At 39.9% G+C, this 23626-nt stretch overlaps 2 protein-coding genes and 1 long non-coding RNA gene across 6 annotated transcripts; 2 read left to right on the forward strand and 1 right to left on the reverse strand.

The window, feature by feature from the left end:
• Window positions 1-653: 653 nt before the first annotated feature.
• Window positions 654-4955, reverse strand: msl1a (MSL complex subunit 1a). Of its 2 annotated transcripts, none has more exons than XM_017460961.3 (9): window positions 4813-4955; window positions 3353-4097; window positions 2966-3156; window positions 2607-2866; window positions 2115-2179; window positions 1788-1855; window positions 1583-1707; window positions 1367-1439; window positions 654-1270 (listed from the first exon to the last, which is right to left on the reverse strand). In XM_017460961.3, exons 2-9 carry the CDS (start codon window positions 3992-3994, stop codon window positions 1180-1182), a joined length of 1515 nt encoding a protein of 504 aa, XP_017316450.1. In that variant the 5' UTR covers window positions 3995-4097; window positions 4813-4955; the 3' UTR covers window positions 654-1179. The 2 variants fall into 2 exon arrangements, with proteins under 2 accessions (XP_017316450.1, XP_017316458.1); XM_017460969.3 differs by having other exon boundaries at window positions 4725-4814.
• A 3226-nt stretch (window positions 4956-8181) lies between these two features.
• LOC108258447 (uncharacterized) lies at window positions 8182-11930 on the forward strand. Its single transcript, XR_001810671.3, has 3 exons — window positions 8182-8601; window positions 11071-11142; window positions 11243-11930. It is a non-coding gene; the product is annotated as an uncharacterized LOC108258447 (long non-coding RNA).
• Window positions 11931-13749: 1819 nt separating this feature from the next.
• On the forward strand, window positions 13750-22285 carry nr1d1 (nuclear receptor subfamily 1, group d, member 1). Of its 3 annotated transcripts, none has more exons than XM_053675147.1 (8): window positions 13750-14147; window positions 16417-16722; window positions 16814-16902; window positions 17000-17144; window positions 17229-17935; window positions 18138-18323; window positions 19845-20055; window positions 20222-22285. In XM_053675147.1, the coding sequence occupies exons 2-8, from the start codon at window positions 16479-16481 to the stop codon at window positions 20416-20418; spliced, it is 1779 nt and encodes a 592-aa protein (XP_053531122.1). In that variant the 5' UTR covers window positions 13750-14147; window positions 16417-16478; the 3' UTR covers window positions 20419-22285. The 3 variants fall into 3 exon arrangements, with proteins under 3 accessions (XP_053531122.1, XP_017312572.1, XP_053531112.1); XM_017457083.3 differs by having other exon boundaries at window positions 13750-14135; XM_053675137.1 differs by lacking the exon at window positions 13750-14147 and adding an exon at window positions 15216-15462.
• The last annotated feature ends 1341 nt before the right edge of the window (window positions 22286-23626 follow it).

The raw sequence follows: 23626 nt of genomic DNA on the forward strand, positions 1-23626 counted from the left end.
CTTGCTGTATATAACCATAATAATATTGTCCAAAGAGAGAAAAGCGCAAACATAATTGTAAAAAATATAACGTCAACAAATCTTATCGTGATTATATATTCACACTGTGGAAATAAACATTGAAGGCTCCGTGGTCACATCGCAGACTAGTGATGGGTGAAGGACCCAAAGACACGCCCACTAAACGATTCTGAGTGGGCGTGTCTCACAGAATGCTTCTGAAGTTTTCCGGGGATAGGACCCCAAACCCACAGCGACCCTTATCAGGATAGTTGCAAGTATATGCGGTGTAATATACGCGTTCTCAACGGTTTTATATTTGTAAATAAGTTTGCAAACTATAATGATTCCCACCCTTACATATTATGGGTTATTATATCCATGACATCCTAAGCCTAATACTACAACACGTGGAAAAGTTCAAACAGGGGTGAATGTTATATATTGCCTTTTATAACTAATGTATATATAATCTGTCAGAAAACGTTCAAATGATAAAAAATAAAAAAAAGTGACAAGATAAAATAGCACTAACAATTGGGGTGAACATTTGAAGGGCTTTTCTTCATAAACACCACATAGAAAATAGTTGTAACTGATATGTAGCAGCTGATGGGCACGCTTTACCTGATAAAATAACCAAAACACAAACATAATTTGAAGATATTTTAATACCGAAATATTTTCTTTAGATGCATTAGAATATCTTTTCATTTATTTGCAGAATCAACACTATGTTACAAGATGTTATACTAATTTTGTCTTAGAAGTCACTCATTCACAATGAACAGAAATGCAAAAACAGTGATCAAATAACATTCTCTGTTAAACTGCATTTTAATTATGATGTGAGTTTTGGTCCATACTGCACTTTTAAAACGCTAACTTGCATGGGAAAATACCAAAGCAACCAGAACACAGCAACATCACATTTTGGAGTGCAACAATGAGTATGAATTTTTGACAGCTCGGCTTTCTGCTATCTTGCAGCTGGTGTGCCATTCAGAGTGCCAAACGGGCTTCAGCGAGGAGCAGTCCTTTGAAGCTTGAAGGTGTCTTCAGGGCAATCAACTATGTACGATGTTGCCAAGATGATCCTATAGGACACAATACACCACAGGACAGTCAAGCTGATTCAGCTTCTTTCTAACATCATGAGATCACTCAAAGAGGACCGCTTCACTTGCGGCAGGTCCGATGGGGTGTCTTCTTCTTAGACGCTTCTTGTCGACTACGGCTACGCTCATCTATCCAAGGTATTTCAAAATTCCTGTAGATGGCACATACACATTTAGGGCATGGTGGTCTAAACTGACTACATAAAAGCTAACATGCAGAATTTTATCAATGACTTTACAAAACTTACTGTTGTTTAAGGTTTGGTAGAGGCCTGCCAAATGCCACCACTGGCAGGAAAGGCGTGATCATTAGAGACTCCACTACAGGGACAAAAGATGGAGAAGTTACATAGTCAGTTAATGGTGATGTACAGACCCGTTTTTCCAATTTTTGTATTTAAAAAAAATAATAATAAAATAATCAATCAATCAATCAGTGAGCTGTAGAAGTGCAAGTGACATACCATCCTCAGCTTCAGGGTAGAAGGAAAACAGCTCTGGCTCACTCTCCTGAATCACCTTCTGCTTGTTCATCCTCTGCTGAAGGCGCTGGAACATTCGCTGCTCCCGAATACGCTGAATATCCCACCTGAAAGATGGAGGGCACTTAAAACTTGTGAAAAGAAACCGAGTCAGTTTAAAGGGTGCCTAAAAGAAGTCATCAATTACCTTTTTCGTCTCTTCTCATCCAGCTCCAGTTTTGAATGACGCTTCAGAAATACACCGTCATCCAAACTCTGAATGGAAAAAAAAATTAAATGGTAATGCCACAAGGTTAAATTTGTGGGTTCAAGTCTTCAGACTAATATCAACTACAGCATTAGCTTAAATACGAAAATATCTCATGCAGCCAGCTGAAATCAGAACAAAAAACTGCTTTCCTACAGCATCCTAGAATTTGAAGCCATTACATTAATGAGCAACAGCAAATACCAATGAACAATAAACAGAGCCCCAGTTATGATTATGTTAATTCCCAGTTAATCCATCTCTTACCTCAAGGATATCAATTGCCTTTTTGTCCTCCAGAGGTTCCACAATGCTCTCTCGCCAGGAAGGAACTAAAATAAGAAGGAAAAAAAAAAGGGACACATGCCAACATAAATTACAAAGTCTTTTTTTCTGCTGTTAGTTGCCTTTACAATTTGCCTGGAATTTGGGCATCACTGCAATTAAAAGTTTCTATATTAAAATACATAAATATTCCCTAACAAGCTCAGAGCAAAGCCACATACCATCCTGAATGTCAACCAATTTTTGGATCATCTTTTGTTGTTACTGGATCGATATCCTGAACATCCATGAAACCCACTAGGCTTACATTCAAATAGTTTTGATTAACGCTGGAAATAAGAATGTGTTTTAAGACAGGATTTGGATTATAATGGACTAAGAATATACATACTTCAAATAAATAATTTGGAAAAATTCATCAAGCAAGCTGCAATTGTGTGTATGATGTGTTAACTTCGTTCAAAGTGCACTCACCAGCAACCGTGTCCTCCTGCACAGGAGACTGATCTCGCCATGGTGAAGGCGGAGTCTGATGCCAGCAGCAGAGATACATCTCAGTGGTAGCCATGTAAGGCAGCTCTTCTGATTCCACAAGGGAGGAACCAGGTGACCTTACCTCAGGCTCCACCTCTTCCTGAGACTCTTCCTCCAAAGCTTGGCTTTCTTTTGGAGGGGGCACTTTAGGATGCCCACGTCTGGACCTTGACATCCTGGATTCCTGAAAAAGGATTCTCCTAACGAGATTGAACCATGAGTCACATGTTATTAGTTAATCCTTTTTATACAAAGGCTGAAAGTATTCACAAGATTTATACATTTTTTAAAATCAATACCTTTTCAGGTTCTTGCCACTTTTTTCAAAATTCGTTTGGCGCGGGGTCTGACACTGACCCTCAGACTGCCCAGTGCCTTCTGATGTGACAGCCTCGACAGACTCCCTGCGGCGAGGAGTGGGACGACTCTCAACGCCATCTTTCTTCACCATCTGTAACCGCCGCTCCATGCGCTCGATCCGTGCTGCCAACTAAATAAAAATGATTGCAACACAGGAATCATGGCATTAATACTTCCATACTCTAATAAGAGATCACAAATTGCAGAAGTTGAGCAAAGTTTCACACTTTTTGAACTGACTATGGTTGTGTGTTCCAGCAAGTTATAGTTTGGGGGAGGGGTGCTAATGGTATAAGCATCATAAGATCATAAAAATCTCTACATACCATCTCTTTTTCAGCTTTGAGGTCATCTATCTCCTTGTTCTTGTTCTGCAGTTGCTGCTGTTGCTGTTCAATCAGTTCTAGCTGCAGCAGCAGGATCTGACGGATGCAGCCAGTCTGGGTGGCAGCGTGGCCTGTACCTTTCATCGCATTCCTCCGTTTTCCATCAGAACCATGTTCCGGTGAAGGGACCCCTGCCACTGCCACTCCTCCTCCTGACCCTGCCTTCCTAAGCTGCTTGCTGCCATTTGATGCCACTGGATCCATCTTGCCCATGTGGTTATGACTGGTGTGTCCGAATAGTACCTTGCTTTTGACCGGGGTACCCTCAGCCCCCATCTGCTTGGCCAGCGGAAAAGTCAAAGCCCCCAGGTTCACCCAGTTCTCCTCCTGTCCCCTCCTTACTGTTGGTGACAGAACAGGTCTGTCAGCGGTGCTCTGGCTGGTTGAAAGGGTCTTAGCTTTGCTGTGAAAATGCTGCCCAGTGCTATTGTGAATGTTGCTCAGGATGCCTGGAACTCGAACAAAACACTCGGAAGACTCCTTCTTCAAGCGGGTCTGAAATTCGTGTTTTTTAGCTTGGTCACCGGTGTCCGTGTCCAGCTTGTTTCCTCCACTTCTGAACACAGTGGTTCGCATAGTCATGGCGAGTCAAAGGCACTCACCAAAACCCACCGCTGCAATTAAAGTGGGTGCAGTGACTGTTCGCCATGTGCCCAGGCCATCCTGTCCACATCCATGCTGAACCCTAAAGCAAAAAGGAAAGTTCATGTATACAAGTGGGGCTTCACTGACATAATTATTACTTAACAGTTAGTTATTACTTTGTAAAAGGGCAGTGTATGTGTAATTAAAGCAAATTTAAGGTATCCAAGTGGCTGGAACTTGCTTTCCTGTTGGCCTTCAGTTTTACTTAACCATTAAATACTAACCAGTACATGTGAGGTGATATATTCAGCAGAAAGACATTTCTAATTTCTCTTTTTTTTTATTATTCTTTTCGTGTTTACATGGGTTAGCATGATTTTTTAGCATGTTAGCCTGAATTTCCAAAACAATGCAGGTGTTTAACCTTAGCTAACAGGTCCACAGGTAAATGTGAGCTACTATTTAATACATATCATAAGGTACTACACGTCCCCAGTTTTTATGTCTCGTGGTTCTCTCAAACGGCACGACACAAATTACTCGGAACATAAACACAGCGTTATGTTAGCTTGCGTGCAGCGACCATGTAGCCGTGTCCACCATTTTAGTCTCAGCAAAAACAATGACAGTCACTTATAGCAGCGTCTTTGACTGCACGGATACGCAATGACGCCATTTTAAAACCAACAACACACGGCACGGGTTTTTCACCATATATTCCACTTACCAGCGAACTATTGGTCACTCATTTCTACTAACATTATATTTTAAACCCGTCGTCCCCGCCCGAATATATCAACCCACCGACTACTTACCCGAGCTTCTCAAGTGCTTTTAAAATACAAAAAGCGCGCATGCGTTGAAGTCCTCGAACGCGAAATGTGATTGGACGCCGAAGACTGGACCTATATTTGGCTCGCGACATGAAACGTCACCTAGCGCCTAACCGGAAATGAGATCTCTGTGAAGACTGAAGCACGGAAGTATGGAAGTATTTTTGCGGACAATATTCAAAAACAACTGCAAACTGTGTTAAATTGTAACGGTGATACACGATTTGAATTTTCATCTGAATTATGTCACAGTTTATGCGTACACAAATAGGAAATGCAATTGCAAATACAGCTTGCAATTGCTTTTGAATATTGCCCGCCAAATATTTCCATAGTTGTGGTAAACTTTGAGTCACTTATGTGAGCAATGCAGATGTCCACTAGATGACACTCTTGGTTAAGAATTTCCAAGCAAAAAAAATTTAGGTCACAATTTAGTAGCTACACATATTCAAGGAAAGCAAGACAACTGGGCAGTGCATTCTTCATATTATCATATGAGATGGTAGTGTGAATTTAGAAACGCACAGGCTACATGATGTTTGGGCCTGGACTGGATATTACCTAGCTGTCCGTCCAAGGAGCAATGATCCTTAGATCATAACTGATTTTAATGGATGGCTTTGTTTTTCAAAACACCCCAGCCAAAGTAGAAAAGGATTTGCATTTTATGAGTCTTCATGTGTCATGGTCAATATGAGGACATTTAAAAACAAAGGAAGCATGTAGGCCTGTAATTTTCTGCTGTCAGTTTATTTTGTAATCCAATGGCACATTTGGGAATTCCACTTGGCAATTCTACTTCTGGGAATGCTATGCTGAATTTCCAGATCCCTAGTGTAACTTGAGTGCTTTTATGTAAAACTAAAATATCAATTATACAAAAACAATGAATGAATTAACTTAATTTACAATAATAAAAAAAAGACCTGTTAAACTAGTCTAATGCCTGTCTAACTAGTCTGTCTAATGCCTAGTCTACACAGGAGATGTATGTAAGCATTCAGCTCTGGCATTTCAGTCATCCATCCATCCATCCATCCATCTCCTATACCGCTTACTCCTTTTCAGGGTCACAGGGAAACCTGGAGCCTATCCCAGGGAGCATCAGACACAAGGCAGGGTACACCCTGGACAGGGTGCCAATCCATCGCAGTCACATACACATTCACACACCCATTCATACACTACAGACACTTTAGACATGCCAATCAGCCTACCATGCATGTCTTTGGACTGGGGGAGGAAACCCCCGAAGCACAGGGAGAACATGCAAACTCCGTACACACATGGTCACGGTGGGAATCGAACCCCCAACCCTGTGAGGCAAACGTGCTAACCACTAAGACATTGTGCGCCCTATTTCAGTAATTCATTCCTTCCTGCAGCAGGTTGAGAAGGTCACTCAGATTTCTATATCCCCAGCTACAGATTTCAGCTGCTCCTTGAGGATCCCCAGATATTCCCAAGCCAACTATGAGATACAAACTCTCCAGTGGGTCCTGGGTCTTCCCCAGGCTCAAGCAGGAGCCAACCAGGGTACATTTTGTAAAATGTCCAAACCCTTTCACCTGTCTCCTTTTAATTCAGAGGTGTAGTGGTTCTATTCCTAGGCTTTTCCTGATTGCTGAGCTCCTCATTCTGTGATGGACAGTAATCCCAACAACCTTGCTGTGGGATCACATTTCCTCTGCCTGTGTACTGAGGCATGGTCCTGATGCACCACTCCTTCTGCTAGTTCCTCTTCCTTCCACTTATCATTCACCTTCCCTGCTGAAACATCCAGCTTGGTATGACCTAATTCCAGCTGCCAAAACACAGGCCAAGCCAGTCAAACTCTCTGCCAAATGGCAACTGTTAGTATGAAAAAAATGTATGATATACTAATATACTAATATACTAATAATACTAATGCTACATCAATGACAAGTTGTAAATAATAATCAATAATGTTAAACAAATAAATATGTAAACAAGCAAACAAACAAATAAATATATAAATAAATGAAGTGAGGAAACTAGAAAATCTCAAATCATTACTGATCCATTTATTCAACTTATTAAACAAGCTGGTCAACTTGGTAAATTACCAGGTTGACCAGCTTGTTTTGTTGTGTTTTTTGGCAGGCGTTCGCTGGTCAGATATTAGATTTTTGAGCTCGGTTGGATACCTAGATACCACACAGACATCTTTCCTAAAAATTGTAAAAGATACGTTAAATTAGAAATGTTAAGATGCCAACCCAGTGATGAGAAATTGGATCGCTTAGTAGCCTCTTCTTTTTTCTGAATGTATAACCTACTATACCTCAACTTTCATAATCTGCAAAAATTATGAGCCCTCCAGAAGAGGGTGGATCACACAGCAAGACAATGACCTTAAGCACACAAGTCGTTTTACTAAAGAATGGTTAAAGAAGAACAAAGTTAATGTTTTGGACTGGTCAAGTCAACGACCTGACCTTAATACATTAGGTATATAAATGCTGTGGAAGGACCTGAAGCAAGCAGTTCATGTGATGAAACCCAACAATATCCCTGAGTTGAAGCTGTTCTGTATTGAGGAACTGAGCTGGATTATCCAATGGCCATTATGGGCACGGGCCCAGTTGCCCATGCGCACTTGGGGCCCAAGTGAGGGGAAGAAAAAAAATTATTTTCTTTCCTTTCCTTTCCTTTCCTGTCTTGTCCTTTTTCATTGTGCCCAGGGGCCTCTGAATTCTTAATCCGGGCCTGTTGAGGAATGGGCTAAATTTCCTCCAAGCCGATGTGCAGGACTGATCAACACTTACTGGAAATGTTTAGCTGCAGTTATTGCTAAACACTGAAAGCAAAGGTTCACCTACTTTACACAGATATGTAATAATGGATCATTTTCAGCAATAAATAAATGACCAAGTGTAATACTTTTGTCTCATTTGTTTAATTGGGTTCTCTTTATTTATTTTTTAGTACTTGAAAATCTGATTATGTTTTAGGTCATATTCATATTCATTCATAACATAGAACATTCTAAAGGGTTCACAAACTTTTAAGCACACACACATATACATATACATATATATATATATATATATATATATATATATATATATATATATATATGTACATACATATATATATATACATATATATACACACACATATTCATATTCATATATATATATATATATATATATATATATATATATATATATATATATATATATGTGTGTGTGTGTGTGTGTGTGTGTGTGTGTGTGTGTGCGCGCGCGTGTGCATGCGTGCGCTTGTGTGTGATACAGCTTCAGAACAGCGACGCCCCTGCTCCCGCCCACAGCGATGCTCCACACTGAGCGCACGTGGCCGAGCCTGGGCGCCGAACGACGTGACGCCAGTTTTCAAGCTCCTGCACACGCGCAGCTGTTCTCGGTACAGAGCTCACATGGCGCACGAGGAGCTGCGACACAAGCAAATAGGACAAGAAACAGCAAAAAAAAACAACAAAAAAAAACCCCAAAAAAACCCCCAAAACGGATGATATTCATATTTTTGTTCTCTCGTCATGATTTATGTATTTGCATTTTAGCATATGAGTTATATTTCAAGTGGTTTATTAGCTACAACCAAATCACCGCTTCACTAAAGAAATTTTGCCGCACTTCTCCGGATAAAGGGACACGCGCGCTTAACGGTTTGCTTATGCAGTTGGAAAAGGAGATGGAAAACACCCACTCAAATGAAATGCGTTTTTGGTTCATTAGAAACAGCCTAACGACAGCCTGACATATGGTACATAGCTCTTGAGATGAGACTATGGAGCCTCTATCAGGTTATGAGGCTGATCACAGAGACAAATCTAGTTTTTCTTTTTTTTTTCTTTTTTTTTTAATATCGATTTTGTTGTTAATTGCATCTTCAGACTTTACCTTGTGCTTTTGCGATTCACAATAGAGAAAGTATAGAATTTAGTCGTTCCTTAGTTAGCTATATTTACTATTACACTTTTGCAGGAGTGGAACACAGGAGCACACTGTAATGTAAAGACGAACATAGAGGACATTATTCTCTGCATTAATAAACATTCCCAGCTCGTGGGTCTTCCTTTCCTCCTCGCGAGGACCGACTCGTGAACTGTGCCATCTTATGGAACAGGTCATACCTGAGTTTGCATAATTTGCATAAAAAAACCCAATAGACACACTCCATAGAATTTGTAATGGTTATAATGGGAATTGTATTGGTTTTAATGGAAACTAATGTTCCCGTGGGTCTCTACTTGTAATTTGTTGCCTTCTATTGGTGACATGTTCTGTCTAGTGGATACCATTAGGACCAATAACGGTAATGGTTTTAATGGTTAGCTGATGGTTTGTAAAGGTATTTCTAGTGGAAACCATTAGAATTTCTGTGATGGTTTCTATTGGGGTTTTTTTCCAGCAGGGACTGCACAGCACACCACAGAAGGTTATTATTATTATTATTAGTATTAATAATAATAATAATAATAATAAATATTAATTTCTACATCACTCTGTATGACAAAGCAGGACAGATTTTTAAGAGTATCCATTAAAGCGTTTCAGAAGCTACATTACAGTAGGGATTTCCCAGAAAAGCAGGCTAAAGCCTGTATTAGTGACTTTTTCCCAAAAGACTCATGCACCTGTTGCTGGATGTGATCACATAACGTGTCTGAAAACATAATGTGTCTGATATTTTCGCTTATTCCCAGAAGCATTTTATTTCTCACAGCCTTGATAGACTTTAATGAGCGGACACAAAAGTTTGTAAACAATCTGAATATAGAGAACATATAGTCAGTGTGCGGTAATTCCAGGACATAGAAAATAACTCGTTTGCTATCTCAGAATAATAAAAGAAATAATATACCATTTTACTAGTTAATTATTAAACTACTGATAGGGTGATATGCTCATAAATTAGGGTCCATGTGCTTTTGAAGAATCGCTTTCTAGGTAAAACAAAACGTAAACACATGTAGTGTGACTTCAGTAGATTGAATATTAACCGCTGATGTGTTAATATTAACCCGGCTAATCGCATGGTTCAGCAAACGTTTGTTTTCAGAAAATACATACCATTTCCTGGAATGATGAGACTAGTTTGTACACTTGTAAGAGAAAGATTTGTCAGCAAGCCTGAGTGCGAGGTGCTGCAACTGTCAGTAGCAACCGCATAAAATACTTCTTCTTAATGAAGTTAATGTGGCTGATGGTCTAATTCAGTTCAGTTCAATTGTATTTGTATAGTGCATTTAACAACAGACCTTATCACAAAGTCTTTGGTACAAATCTATAATATCCAGCTGAGATTACCAACTGTAAAAGGGCACGACTTTTAAGAACAACTGTTCGTCAGGGTCAGGTCAGGAAAACTCCAGGTGTTCCTAATAAAGTGGACAGTGAGTGTAGTTGGATTATTAACAGAAATTTGTACTGAGCGGGCCTTTTAAGTAGTCACAGTTAAATGAGTACCTGACTGCATAACATTTGAAAACCATAGAGCAGGGGTGTTCAAAGTCTGGCCCCAGGGCCAAGGGCGACCCGCGGACAGATACTAATTGGCCAGTGGCCTCTATCACTACCCAACACATTGGAATTTTTCCTTAGCCAAGTTGCAAGAGTCTTTTTTTTTCTCTAATTACACCTGCAAATTAATTTACTGAATAGTCGAATCTACAGACAAAAAGGAACAATTTCAAAAGAGCTGGAAACAAAAATACTTTTTCATTGAGAGCCATAGCAAATTCATGTATGTCATGAGACAGTAATTAAGAAATTTAATATTTTGAGACATTATGAAACAAATCATGGACACTGCAACAAAAAAAAAAGTCAGAGGACAAAGAACAAACAGGGTACAGAACAAACAGGGTACAGAACATTAGAGATAATAAGTGGTAATGTTTTCAACCACTGAGCATGGAAAGCCTTTCGCGAATCCTTGAAAGATTATTTAAGTAAAGTGGTCAATGTCATTTGTCCTGAAAAGAAGCACAAATTTATGAATATCATCTATTGTATCACAACACCAGCTGTCAGGTGATACCCTGTTGCAGTTATTCCACTAAAGTTAATTATAATGGAGCTCTAGAATAATATTGTAGTGACCGACAATCTGTTATTATGAGGTCGACCAATATGGCCCACTTTGAAAAACCCCTTCCCTAGGGCTTGTGAAATGTTTTGAATCACATCACTACTCTGCATACTAACAAACTTCCAACATCTTCTGCAGGAATCGAGTAAACACACATACATTCAGAGAGCCTCAGATGAATCTCTGCACCATAAGGGTCAAGCATGAAAGGTGAAAGAGGCACAATCACATGGTATATTTATATATTTAATATGGTATACGATTAATTCACAGTAAAGTTAATAAACAGTGTTTCTTTTTTTCTGTTTAGACTGCACAGTCCCAGTGAATTAATGTTTACAGACATTTTGCTGCAAGATCTGCTATTTTTGAACAAGGACAGGTCCTGGATGTGTGCTAATGCCAAAAAAAGAGGACAACAGCAGTGAACACAGTGAGCCAATCTTAGTAGACACTGCTATTTAGAGTATATGCTCAGTGGGAGCTTATTTTAGGAAGAAACAGCCTACATCATATTGAGTTAAGCTGAATATACAGTAGCTGATTGTACCGTGCACTGGCTGTGCCTCTCTTCAGGAACAAAATAATTTACCAAAGCAGAAGCTCTGAGTATATTTACAACCTTATCTTTTATAGTCTGTATTCATAAATGCATGACTAAAAGTAAATAGACTAAAAGTACGTATTTTTTTTCTGTATTGTTAGGATACATATCTTATACTTAGTGGATATGAAACAGTGGTCAGAACCTACCATGATATATAACATTCTGTTGAAGGTCAACTCAAATTTAAATAGACTTAAACTTTGAAATTCAACAGCAGAAAGTGTATTTGGGTTGTGTTTGTATAGTCTCCATTAGCCTGCCTTAGCCTACCTGGAAATTTCTCACAGATTTAGCCTATACATTACTGGAAACTTGGGGAATCTGTAATGGAATTCTGTGTTGTTCCTCTGTTTCTTCTGAAGTAATTTGTCAATAATAAAATAAAAAATAAATAAACTGTATAATACAGGCATTTGATTTTCATTAATTCATTAACCTTAAACTTTATCCTGATTAGGGTTTTGAGGGATATCCCAAGAACACTGGGTGTAGTCTGCTGAGTTGCAGAATGATTATTAGGGACTATACTATGAAAACCTATGGAGCCAATACATTAATTACATTATATGGCAATTAATTTGGCACAAGTAACAAATCAAATCTTCTGAAAATGCAAACTTGCAGTGTTATACTTTCATATGTTCATGACCCTCTTTACTATTCTATGTCCAAAACCTGGGACATGTCCGAAAAAATGCCTTATAGTGCTACAAACCATTATACCATCTGTCATAATGTTTGGTATGCCATATGTCAGCTTCCCACTACCCCAAAACTCAATGGAAAGAGACCATCCTTCGCATAACAGTGATACTGACATATATCGCAGTACATTGCAGTCCAGGCATCAGCATTACCACTGTCATAGATTGACCAATAATGCAAGGTAGAGGACTATTAACACAAACTGTGCATGCAGAAAAAATAGCTTTAGTTTCTAAATCTACACTTACAAGGTAAAACAACCTGGAGGTGTACACAGTATTCAAAAAGTCCAGCAATGTTGCTACACCTGATATGGTCGATTTTTATTGTGTCCCAGTGCCATACATTTACTTCCATGCCCGTGTCACTGTTGTGCTAAGAATGGTCCAACAATGGTCCAAGTATCTGGTCTGAGGTGATCCTATTGTGTTAATTTTCCATTGATGGCACTGTAAAGAAGTACTGTCATTTCATACATAGTATAACATAACATATAACTCAGTACATTTGATCTTTTGGTTGATGTAGGATACAACTGAGCTGAAGGATCTTGCTCAAGGACCCCTTCAGGGCGGTTTGGTGGTGCTGGGATATGAACATCTGTGACTTGAACCCCTAACAACTGAGCCACTACAACTAGCTCAACTAGCTTGCATTGATTTGCTACAATCTTTAGTGGAGTCAATTCATTTGCAGAAGTAATTAAGTCAATGCAAGCTACTTGCAGTGTAATTGTTGTGGTTCAGTGCTTAAGGCTTTGCGAATAGATCATAAGGTTGTGTGTTCAAACCCCAGCCCTGCCAAGCTGCAAGACCCTTACCTTCAACTCAGTTGTATCCATGAGTCAAATGAGCAAATGTACTAGATTACATGTTGTGTGTTTTATACATCCATCCATTTTCTATACCGCTTACCCTACTCAGGATCGTGGGGAGTCTGGAGCCTATCCCAGGGGACCTGGGGCACAAGGCAGGGGACACCCTGGATGGGGTGCCAGCCCATCGCAGGGCACAGTTGCGCACACACTCATATTACAGACAATTTTAGAGATGCTTATCAGCCTATAGCACATTCCTTTGGACGGGTGGAGGAAACCGGAGTACCCGGAGGAAACCCTTGCAGCACCAGAAGAACATGCAAACTCCACGAGAGGACTTCAACCCAGGCAAATGTGCTAACCACTAAGCCACTGTGCCCCTCTGTTTTATACAACAGTAAGATATTACAATACCTTACTGTAAATATGTTTTAGCATACCCAAGCATTATTTTTTTTCCAATGTACAGGGTGGTGCATGATAAATTGCGCATAGGAACAGATGCGCATGTGCATATGATTAAATGGTTATGGAGTCAATGCATATACTGCCTATGGTTCTGGATATATCCAAGAAGTAGAATTATCAGTTGAAGACCCAAGGACTTTTGCTAAGTACTCTGAAAGTGTGTCACTGGGCCACGAGACTCTTCAGCGGGTCACATGGACACATTTCGCGCCTCGTGCGGGTTTGCTGAAGCGCCCCACCTCACCTGCGCTCCAAACTGCGCCAGCCTCAGCAGAAAACCCTGCGTCCTGACGGAGCGCTTCATAGCGACACATTGCGAGAAGAGTGACAGCACAGGCGCACTGGAGTCTCACATGAGACTACAAACCGGCACATCTCAACATCTTCTCAACCAGTAGCCTATCTGACTGGAAGATTCCGTCTGCTCAAGCAACCGCCAGTACGTGTTTGCACGTGTTCTGCGAATTCCATGCGTTTTGAAGCGCTTGAAGAATAGCCTACAGTTTGTCTAGGTTTTACTTTTCATATCGACACCTGTATGACTGGAGCACAGACTGGCTACGACAATGGACTCGAACAATAACAACAACAACAACAACAACACCGGTAAGAAATACTGTAAGCTTAAAGCATCGATTTTCCTATTTATAAATGTGTTTTACATGTGTTTGTATGCGTGTTTTCTAGACGTTAAAATGATCCAGGCTGAGCCTTTGATTACAACTGGACATCCGGATTTGTTGATTAGATATTAGATATGTTAAAATATAGGATACAGTATCAATATACTAGACGGTGCGATGCGCACTTATTACTGCGAGCCATCTAATATTTTTTGTTTAATGAATAAACCTCCTAAACTGGGATTATTAGCTATGGTGTAGGCTACAGAATTTATATGTATGACTCCTAAACTGTAATATAGCCTATTCAGCACGTCCTGAAAAATGAGGGGGAAACTTGTGTATTAATGCATATAAGTCCTGGGAAAAAAAGCCGTAAATGGAGAACGGGTTTAAAGATCAGTCAAATACAGGGACATCACGCGGCAAGACATTGTTCTCGTCGTGTTTGAGGAAATAGGTCAGGACAGAAAAGTCAGGTGTACGGCCGTCCTTGCGGTGCAGGCAGCGTCGCGTGTCCAAACATGTTCACATGGAGCGCCATGTGCGCTTTGTTTTCAGTCCGACTCTCCTCCCTCGATCATTGGCGCGCTCGCGCTCATTACATAATCTCCCCGCTGAGCCAGGCCTACTGCGAAGTAGCCACGTGAGCCATGCGCGCGCTCTGATTGGACAGTTCCAGACTCAACACAGGGATGCGGGCTGCACTTCCTAACCCACGTTAGTTTTAAAACTAGGACAGGGAACCGATCCAAGAGGACGTAACAGCCTTTCCCCCCACCTTCTGTTGACATGGATACATAGATAACAAACAGTGAAAGATACATGTCTACGTAGCTTATTTCGTAACATTTTGAAAAAGGCAACATGCCACTCTTCATATAATTGGCAGTCAAAATGATGTTTTTGTGTGTGTGTGTGTTAACATACAAATACAGTTTTATGAAACTAATTTATTCCATATTGAAAAAAAATATATAAAGATTTATTTTTTATTAGAAAATCAATTTAATTTTCCTTTGATTAGAAAGTCAGTTTAAATTTCATAATATTGCGCTTTTCATAACACATCCATGTATTCAACTAGATCATATTGAATATATCTGAGATAGTGAGGGATATATACTTAATCATGGCACTCGAGGCTCTCATTTGGAAGGCGGATCCACATAACACGAGCCGGTCTCGTTGTAGAGCCGTGTGTCTGAGAAGCGCACGTGGCACGGCGGTGTGCTCGGATGATGCGCTAGGCACATTCCACGCATGCGCGTTGCAGCCACGGGTTTTACCTGAAGTATCTCTCCATCAAGGTTTTGTTATTTAGCGGTGTTGGTGTTTTATTATTTTTTTTTATTGTGTTCGACACCATTAACAACGGTGTTGTAAAAGTTAACTACTAAAGAGACTAGACAGAGGGTGGATTTGGGCTGTAATCACATGCGCGTGCACGTGTTGCGGTTGTATTCCACCTGACACAGTGACCCTTTGGCTTTTTGTTCTTGTGTACAGTGGTTATATAATCTTTGAAGATATTTGGCCTCTACTATGTTTGGAGGAACGATACTAGACAGACAGAATACTGTATCTCTGTCATGTCCAGAGTAAACAGGGTTAAACATTCTTCATAGGTTTTAATGGGTTAGAGAATTCAAATAACTAAAATAAAGGCTAAAGTAAACATATACTGCAATAAATAATAAAGAGTGCTGAAGAATGGGAGTGGAGTATATGAACATAGGAAATTTACCTGTAAAGCTGTTCACATGAAGGAGAAAAGTAGAAACAGGGGATCTTTATTTGTAAAGATGTTTACTGGGATTTATCTCACAAATCTAGGGGGGAAAGTGCTAACAGGGGATATTTATTTGTAAAGCTGATCACGGTGATTTACCTGAGCTCAAAAATAAAATAAAAAAAAAGAGCTAGAGGAAATGTATTTGTAAAGTTGTTAAGTGGGATTTCCCTGTTTTGCATGCATCCTAAGAGTAATCTGACTTCTGCTATCATTATAGTGCATAAACAATATGACAGACAGGGATCTGCACCTGAATCACGGCTTGGAATAAATCAACAGCATGACACACAAGCTTTACCACGTGGCTGGACACTGCCCCAGCTGCAATCACAAACATAACCTTTGTACAACATGATATTACTGCACATAGTTATTTTGAGTCCTCAGCCTTCTTTCTTTTATTAGTGGGCATGCAGAGGCACATTGTAACCATAGTCCTGAAATGTATTTCCCTTCTTCCGTTCACTAGGAGGAGTAATCTCTTACATCGGATCATGTGGAGGGTCTCCTAACCGCACCAGCCCAGTATCCATGTACAGCGAGAATTCCAACAGCAGTCTGCAATCATTTACACAGCCGTGCTTCGGGTCATCTTTCCCATCTTCACCTAATGGTTCCCATGATTCTTCACGTATGTACACCAGCAGCAGTAGCTCCAGCAGTTCAGCATGTGGTGAAGACGGCAGCTCATCAAGTTCAGGAGGATCCCCAAGGGGGCGTGATGAAAGCAACATCACATACAACTCACCAAACAAATCAGTTGCTACTCTTACAAGTGAGTAAAATTGCCTTTTGTTCAACACCACCATTGATTATGCATTCATGATTGAGACTGATATAAATTTTTTTTTTTATATATATATAAGAGCTAAATGGAATGGTTTTACTCTGCAAAGTCTGTGGAGATGTGGCATCAGGCTTTCATTATGGTGTCCATGCCTGTGAAGGCTGCAAGGTAAGAATGTTATTATTGTTATTGACATGTCACTTGGAAGACTAAATTCTGTTTTAAATTTCAAAAACAGCTACATTTTTCCCTTCATCTTTGGCAGGGGTTCTTCCGTCGGAGCATCCAGCAGAACATCCAGTACAAAAAGTGCCTGAAGAATGAAACCTGTACTATTATGAGGATCAACCGCAATCGGTGTCAGCAGTGCCGTTTCAAGAAGTGTTTGTCTGTTGGCATGTCTCGTGATGGTGCGTTGCATTGACAGTATATTTCTTTCTGCTAAAACTAAAAACCCAAGCCCAAATAACATTTCTGTTTTCTTCCAATTACAGCTGTCCGTTTTGGTCGCATCCCGAAACGTGAAAAACAGCGCATGCTAGCTGAGATGCAGAGCGCCATGAATAACATGGTGAACAACCAGCTACAGAATGAATTCCAACTGGCTAGTCTCAAGACCAGCACCTCATTCTCTTCATCATCCTCATCTTCCTCATCTCCCTGCCCAGGTCTGACAGTGGCTTCTCAGCCCCAGCCTTCTGCTGTGCCTCTAGCTCCTTCCCCTTCTCCACCAGCTCCAGCATCGCCTACTGCTCAAACTGCTCAGAGCCCTCCTCGGATTGCCACCTCACCACCACTGTGCCCTAGTCCTGGCCTGGACAGTACCATCACTGCCATTACCAAAGCTCATCGTGAGACCTTTGTCTATGCTCACGATAAGCTAAGTGCAGCACTACAGCCCCAAAATGGGGTTGATCTGGATGGCCACAACAGTAATTACTTTGCATCTGGCTACAATATGAATGGCCACAATTCAATATATCAGTCTAATGCAGCTCTACAGTGCAGTGGCTTCAATCCTGATAACCAACAACACCTTCAATCCTCACCAGTCTCCAACCAGCAACATCAGAGGCTGCCACACCAAAACAATGGGCAACACATCCCAAACAGCAGCTGGTATGGAGCTCAGCAGGGTAATGGGAACAGCAACAATATCCCGCAAAGCTGCCCATGGAAGAACCGCAAGGACATTTTGCTGGTGAGTCTGCAGTTATCTGGGCTGATTTAAAAGCAGACTTCTGGGACACTTTATAGACTAGTAGACCTCACCATAGGTGATTACCAAACTGTTTCGTGATCCTAACTAACTTTGAACAGGACCAACCTTCTTACTAGTACACAAAAACTATGTTACCTGCTACAACCTGAAGCATTTTCTAAATCATTTTTACCATTTCCAGGCTTGTCCAATGAACATGCATCCTCAGGCAGATCCTAACAAGACACCACAAGAGATTTGGGAAGATTTCTCCCTGAGCTTCACACCAGCTGTGCGTGAGGTGGTGGAGTTTGCCAAGCATATCCCAGGTTTCAGCTCTCTATCCCAGAACGATCAGATCACCTTGCTGAAAGCTGGCACCTTTGAGGTAGGATCTTGACCATCTGTTGATTTAAATAATTAAACAAACAAAATATCCTATATTATGAAGAAGAAGATATATATTACAATAAGAAATTCACAATTACTATATTGGAGCAAAACATACACAGATGAGAAAATTTCAAGGGTTCAAGATTGTTTGGAGGAGTGTCAGATCAGGTATGCAGTTTGTTAGGTCCTTCCTAGTCTTGCAAGCCAGACCTTTAGCTTTACTAGATGGGGTACTGTGTTTCATCAATAAATGCAGCTATGGTCTGCCTAATTTTACAGAAAAAGGCCAATTGATTGACATGGCAGATGACTAACCACAGGCCTTTTCCCATAGCTTGTCAGTAAACACACAAAATTATCTCGTTTATTCAGTGCTTCACACAAAACTCTTTAACAACTTTGAAAGATTCTGTGAACTTTATTGACACCAGTGAATATATTTTGCTCGAAATGTTGATTGTGTCGCTTTCTTCAAAAGCTTGTTATACTGCTAAAAAACAGTGCACAGAAGGGTTGTAATTTTCAACATTCTGAAGGTCATTGCCATAAAAGTGTGCAAAAGATATCAGGTGGTCTGTTTCCTGTTGGTCAAGAGTCTGAGACTAGTTCTTTCCTAACTGTAACCACACTTTCCATCCTATATAGTACTCAATTTGTAGATGGATCTGGTTTGCCTCGTGTTCCCAAGGCAACAGTGTTGTGTCTGGTTCTGGGATTGTTCTAAATGCGCATTTCTCTTGTGCTCGGGGCCTAGGATTCCATCATACTTGGTGAATCTAAGGACCATTTTGGCCTCACACACATGTCAAAGTGGGATTTTTGGAGTCACCAGGTTGGAAGGCAGAAAGCATCCAGGAGCTTCTAGTCTAGTTCTATAATTAAAAAATTGTGTCTTTGGGAAATTTTCCCTCCACCTCCAAATCTTTCTTGGGAGTTTTTTTTGCATAGGACTGAAAATACATGCTATTTCAATGGAAATATTTGATCCTTCAGGTACTACTAGCCAGTTTCCCCATACATCTTTTTGTATTCTGTTCAAAAGCCATGAAATCCAGTTTTATCCAATTCATTGTCAAGACACAAGAGTGATTGTGTAAGAGAGGCAGGGCAGCAGTTTATATAACTCAACATCCATGAACCATAGACTATATAAACATGTTTATACAAGGTCTATGCTGTGATCTGCACTTTTATCTAGGAGAGGCTGTTTAGTATTAGCCCTGACATTTATAGTGTGTACTGGGATTTTGTTTCTTCAATAAAATAAATCTCTTTGTGGTTGCAGTTCTGGTTTAGCTCTGAACTTGTTTGGCTTAGACCTATCATTATCAGTTATCATGAGAGTCATTAAGAACATCACAAACATTTCAGTTAGTTATTTGATCATTTGTTGTGAGGCGACATGATGAATTTCTAGACTTTCAGCAATTATAGTGTTCTCTTTGATATATACACAATTCTCCACCTTTAGTATTGACTAACCTTGGTCTGTTTCCCTCTATGGTTCTTTTCATAGGTGCTGATGGTACGTTTTGCATCCTTGTTTAATGTCATGGAGAAGACCGTCACGTTTATTTCTGGCACCACCTACAGCCTAGAAGCTTTGAAGAGCATGGGAATGGGAGCCCTGTTGGGAACCATGTTTGACTTTAGTGAGAAACTCAGTGCACTTGAGCTCTCCGCAGAGGAGCTGGGTCTTTTTACTGCTGTGGTGCTGGTTTCTACAGGTTAGCATTTTCATGGTTTTCATATAGGTCACCTTCTGAATGAACAGTCAAGATATAAAATTGTGCTATTTTATATTAGTCATCTCATAGATGAGCAATATGAATGTCAAAGTGGCAGTAATTATGTATGATATGTGTAAATAATTTATTCTTTCTTATTGTTCAGATCGCGCTGGTTTAGAAAATGTAAAGTCGGTGGAGATGCTCCAGGACAGCCTGATTAAAGCCCTTCGTACATTGGTCAGCAAGAGCGCCCCTGGTGATGTCTCTCGTTTCACCAAGCTGCTGCTCAAACTTCCAGATCTGCGCACCCTTAACAACATGCACTCTGAGAAGCTTCTCTCCTTCCGCATTGATGCATGAGAAGCCTTTGGCAGCTGTTACTACAAGCCAGCTGAGTCTATGGGAGTGGATACTGGAGGGTTTAACTGAAGGCTTTACAGATTTACCATTGCTGCTCCACCAGCATATGCTTGGCTCTGATGGTGCTCAAAAACTTTAACAATGATTACAGGTTTGAAGGGACACACAAGCACTAAGTGCATCAGAACGGTGACATGACTATATTTTTTTCCCAAGTTTCTCTGTATCACATCAAATTTAAATCGAGGTACTGTGACCAATGACCGTGATATTTTAAATTCTTAAACTGAAGGACACAATATGGCATGGACTCAAAGGCCCAATGTACACCTTGCATTAACATGAAATCGACTGGTAACATTGCCACATCACAGCTCCAGCGTCCCCAGTTCGATCCAGAGCTCAGTTTACTGTCTGTATGGAGTTACATGTTCTCCCAATGTCCATGTGGGTTTCAAACTGGCAGGATCATTGACTCTTCTAAATTCCCCCTAGGTGTGTGTGTGTGTGTGTGTACATGGTACCCTGCAATAGACTGACATCCTACCCAGGGAGTATTCCCACCTCATGCCCAGCATTCTCCAGATCCACTGACCAGGATAAAGCAGTTATTGAAGATGAAGGAATTAACATGCAGTTTGCATTTGATTTCACTCTTGTATTTACCCCTGATATTTATATACATAGGAGGGTTAAATGATTATGCCAGGTTCTTAGCTGTTTAGAAAAAAAATTATGCATCGTAGTACTTTTCTTCCTAATACCTAATACCAGCCTGATGCAAACACACTGTATACACTGTTTACACCTACCTGACATCTGATTACAGTGAGAGCCAGGCTCTGGATCTCTGGTGGTGGCATGGCTGATCCACATGTTAATGCAAGGGATAAATAGAGCCAAAGCTTCACACAATCTTGGACCTACAGTCTGCTGGAGTTCAGTCCATGGGAATCATAACCAGAGATCTGGGATGAATAAGGATAAAGGCAGACAGAACAGTACTTTATTATTGCAGTCTGAATTGGGTTCCTCAAAGAGGTTACAATATACATCACATCCCACATTTAAAGAATGCACCCGATCAGTATTGCAAAGGAAAAAACAAGTCATGTGAGGGATCTCATCCCACCTGTTTAATTCCCTGACACTTTGTAAAAATGTGTAAATATAAATCTATACTTACTTGAAATGTTCCAAAATGTATATATTCTATACATAAATATATTTTTTTGTAAAGTGTAATTGCTCAGTGAAAAACTATATATGACAAATGTAGAAGATGTCCAGTGTAGTCAGATCTCATTTACAGCATAAATACTTACTCTTAAACATGTTTGTGTATGTTTTGTCTTCTTTGATTACACTATATAACACAGTGTTTGTTCCTGGGCAGTAAGTGTTATTTTCTAATTGCTTATGCCTCAAAATTATTTAATTTCCCACCCTGACTTTATGTGAAGGAAAAGACGTAAATTCATCCATTTGCTCAATGAAAACAGATAAATTCCAAAATACGAAAGCCCTGGTCACAAAAGCAAAGTGTGAGATGAATAATAGCCATTTTCTATACTTTTGCAGTAAAAGCAATTAGGAAATAACTCATACGACCCAGGAACAAAATAAAATGAAAAATTTGTTACATAGTGTTTTTAACATTTTGAAAAAGTTAACCCCTTGTATCAGAAGGGCTAAAAACAACTGGGTCCTTGTCGCTTCTTTTCCAAATATATTAATGCTGCCTTAATGTGCTCATAAGATGGTCACAAATGTGTTAATGCACTTTTAATCTAATAAGCTGCCCTGATTCATTTTAGCATCTTTCTAACATTTTCTGCTTTTCTAAAAATGTACTTAATGTTAGTGATACAGTGTGTCAGTGGTTATTTCCTAATCTATTATTTCCTGACTATTAAGTGTTTCCAAAGTTCTATTTATATAACTAGCAATGTACCTACCACCAACCACTGAAACGGTTCTTACCTACACCATAATAAAAGGATAATGTATCAAATTATTTTCTGAATCTCCAACTTGCAACTACGACATGAAAGGGTGTTCATTTGAAGTCAGGAACTCATATTTACTATAATTCCAGTAGCACATAAAGGCAGAATAAATATGTCCACTGAAACTGGACTTTTGAAGAAAAAGATTCCCCCCCTAATCTTCAACTGTCTAGTTTGGGTGAGCTTGGGCCCATGATAGCCACAGATTCCTGTTCTTGGCTGACAGGAGTGGAACCTTGGAGAGGACAGGGGTGAGCTTCTGCTGTTGTAGCCCATCCACCTCAACCTCATGTTCTGTGCATGATTAGATGCTTTTCTGCTCACCACAGTTGTTAAGATGATTAGTTACTATATATTTCCTGGCAGCTTGAACCAATCTGGCCATTTTACTCTGACCGCTCTTACCAAGGAACTTTTTTTTTTTGCACCATTCTTTATAACTCTAGACACAGTTGTTTGTGAAAATCCCAGGAAATCAGCAGTTTCTGAAATACTCAAATAAGCCCATCTGGCACCATCAACCATGATTAACATCACCAAGATCACATTTTTCTTCATTCTGATGTTTGATGTAATTGTTTTGCATTGTGCTGCTGCCACATGATTGGCTGATTAGACAACTGCATGAATATGCAGGTATTCCTAATAAAGTGAATGGTGATTGTATCTACAGTATAATTTCCTATATCTGTGGATGGTTTAACCATTTGATGGCATTTGGCTTATCCAATTGAATTGAATATGGCAAACTAAGCTTCACTGTTAACCTGACAAAAGGATATGTTGCCATTACAACTGAGTGGGGCTTATATACAGTAAGTAAGTAAGTAAATAAATAATATAATATAATATATATTTCACACACACGGTAAATATATTTGAAATAAGCCTGATTTATTTTGCTTCGTGAAATACCTCCATGGACTAAGCAGTTTGTAGCCTACATTAAGACTAGGCTAATAGTAATTCTTCATTTCAATCAAACAATATTTCTGCAAGATTATCTAAATAATCTTTACCCTAACAGCTGAGACCAATCATCCCCTCTGTCTTTGTTTCATTTGAAGATGTAAAACTTGATGTAAGGATTACCAAAACCCAAAGTAGAAACAGTGCAAACATGACCAAGTGAATGAAGAGGCTTTCCTTTCTCCTCACATGTGGAATACACAAGTGGGTCAATCTGCCCTCATAACCAA

The sequence above is a fragment of the Ictalurus punctatus genome, chromosome 2 (genome assembly GCF_001660625.3).
Source record: "Ictalurus punctatus breed USDA103 chromosome 2, Coco_2.0, whole genome shotgun sequence".
NCBI classification, from domain to species: domain Eukaryota; kingdom Metazoa; phylum Chordata; class Actinopteri; order Siluriformes; family Ictaluridae; genus Ictalurus; species Ictalurus punctatus.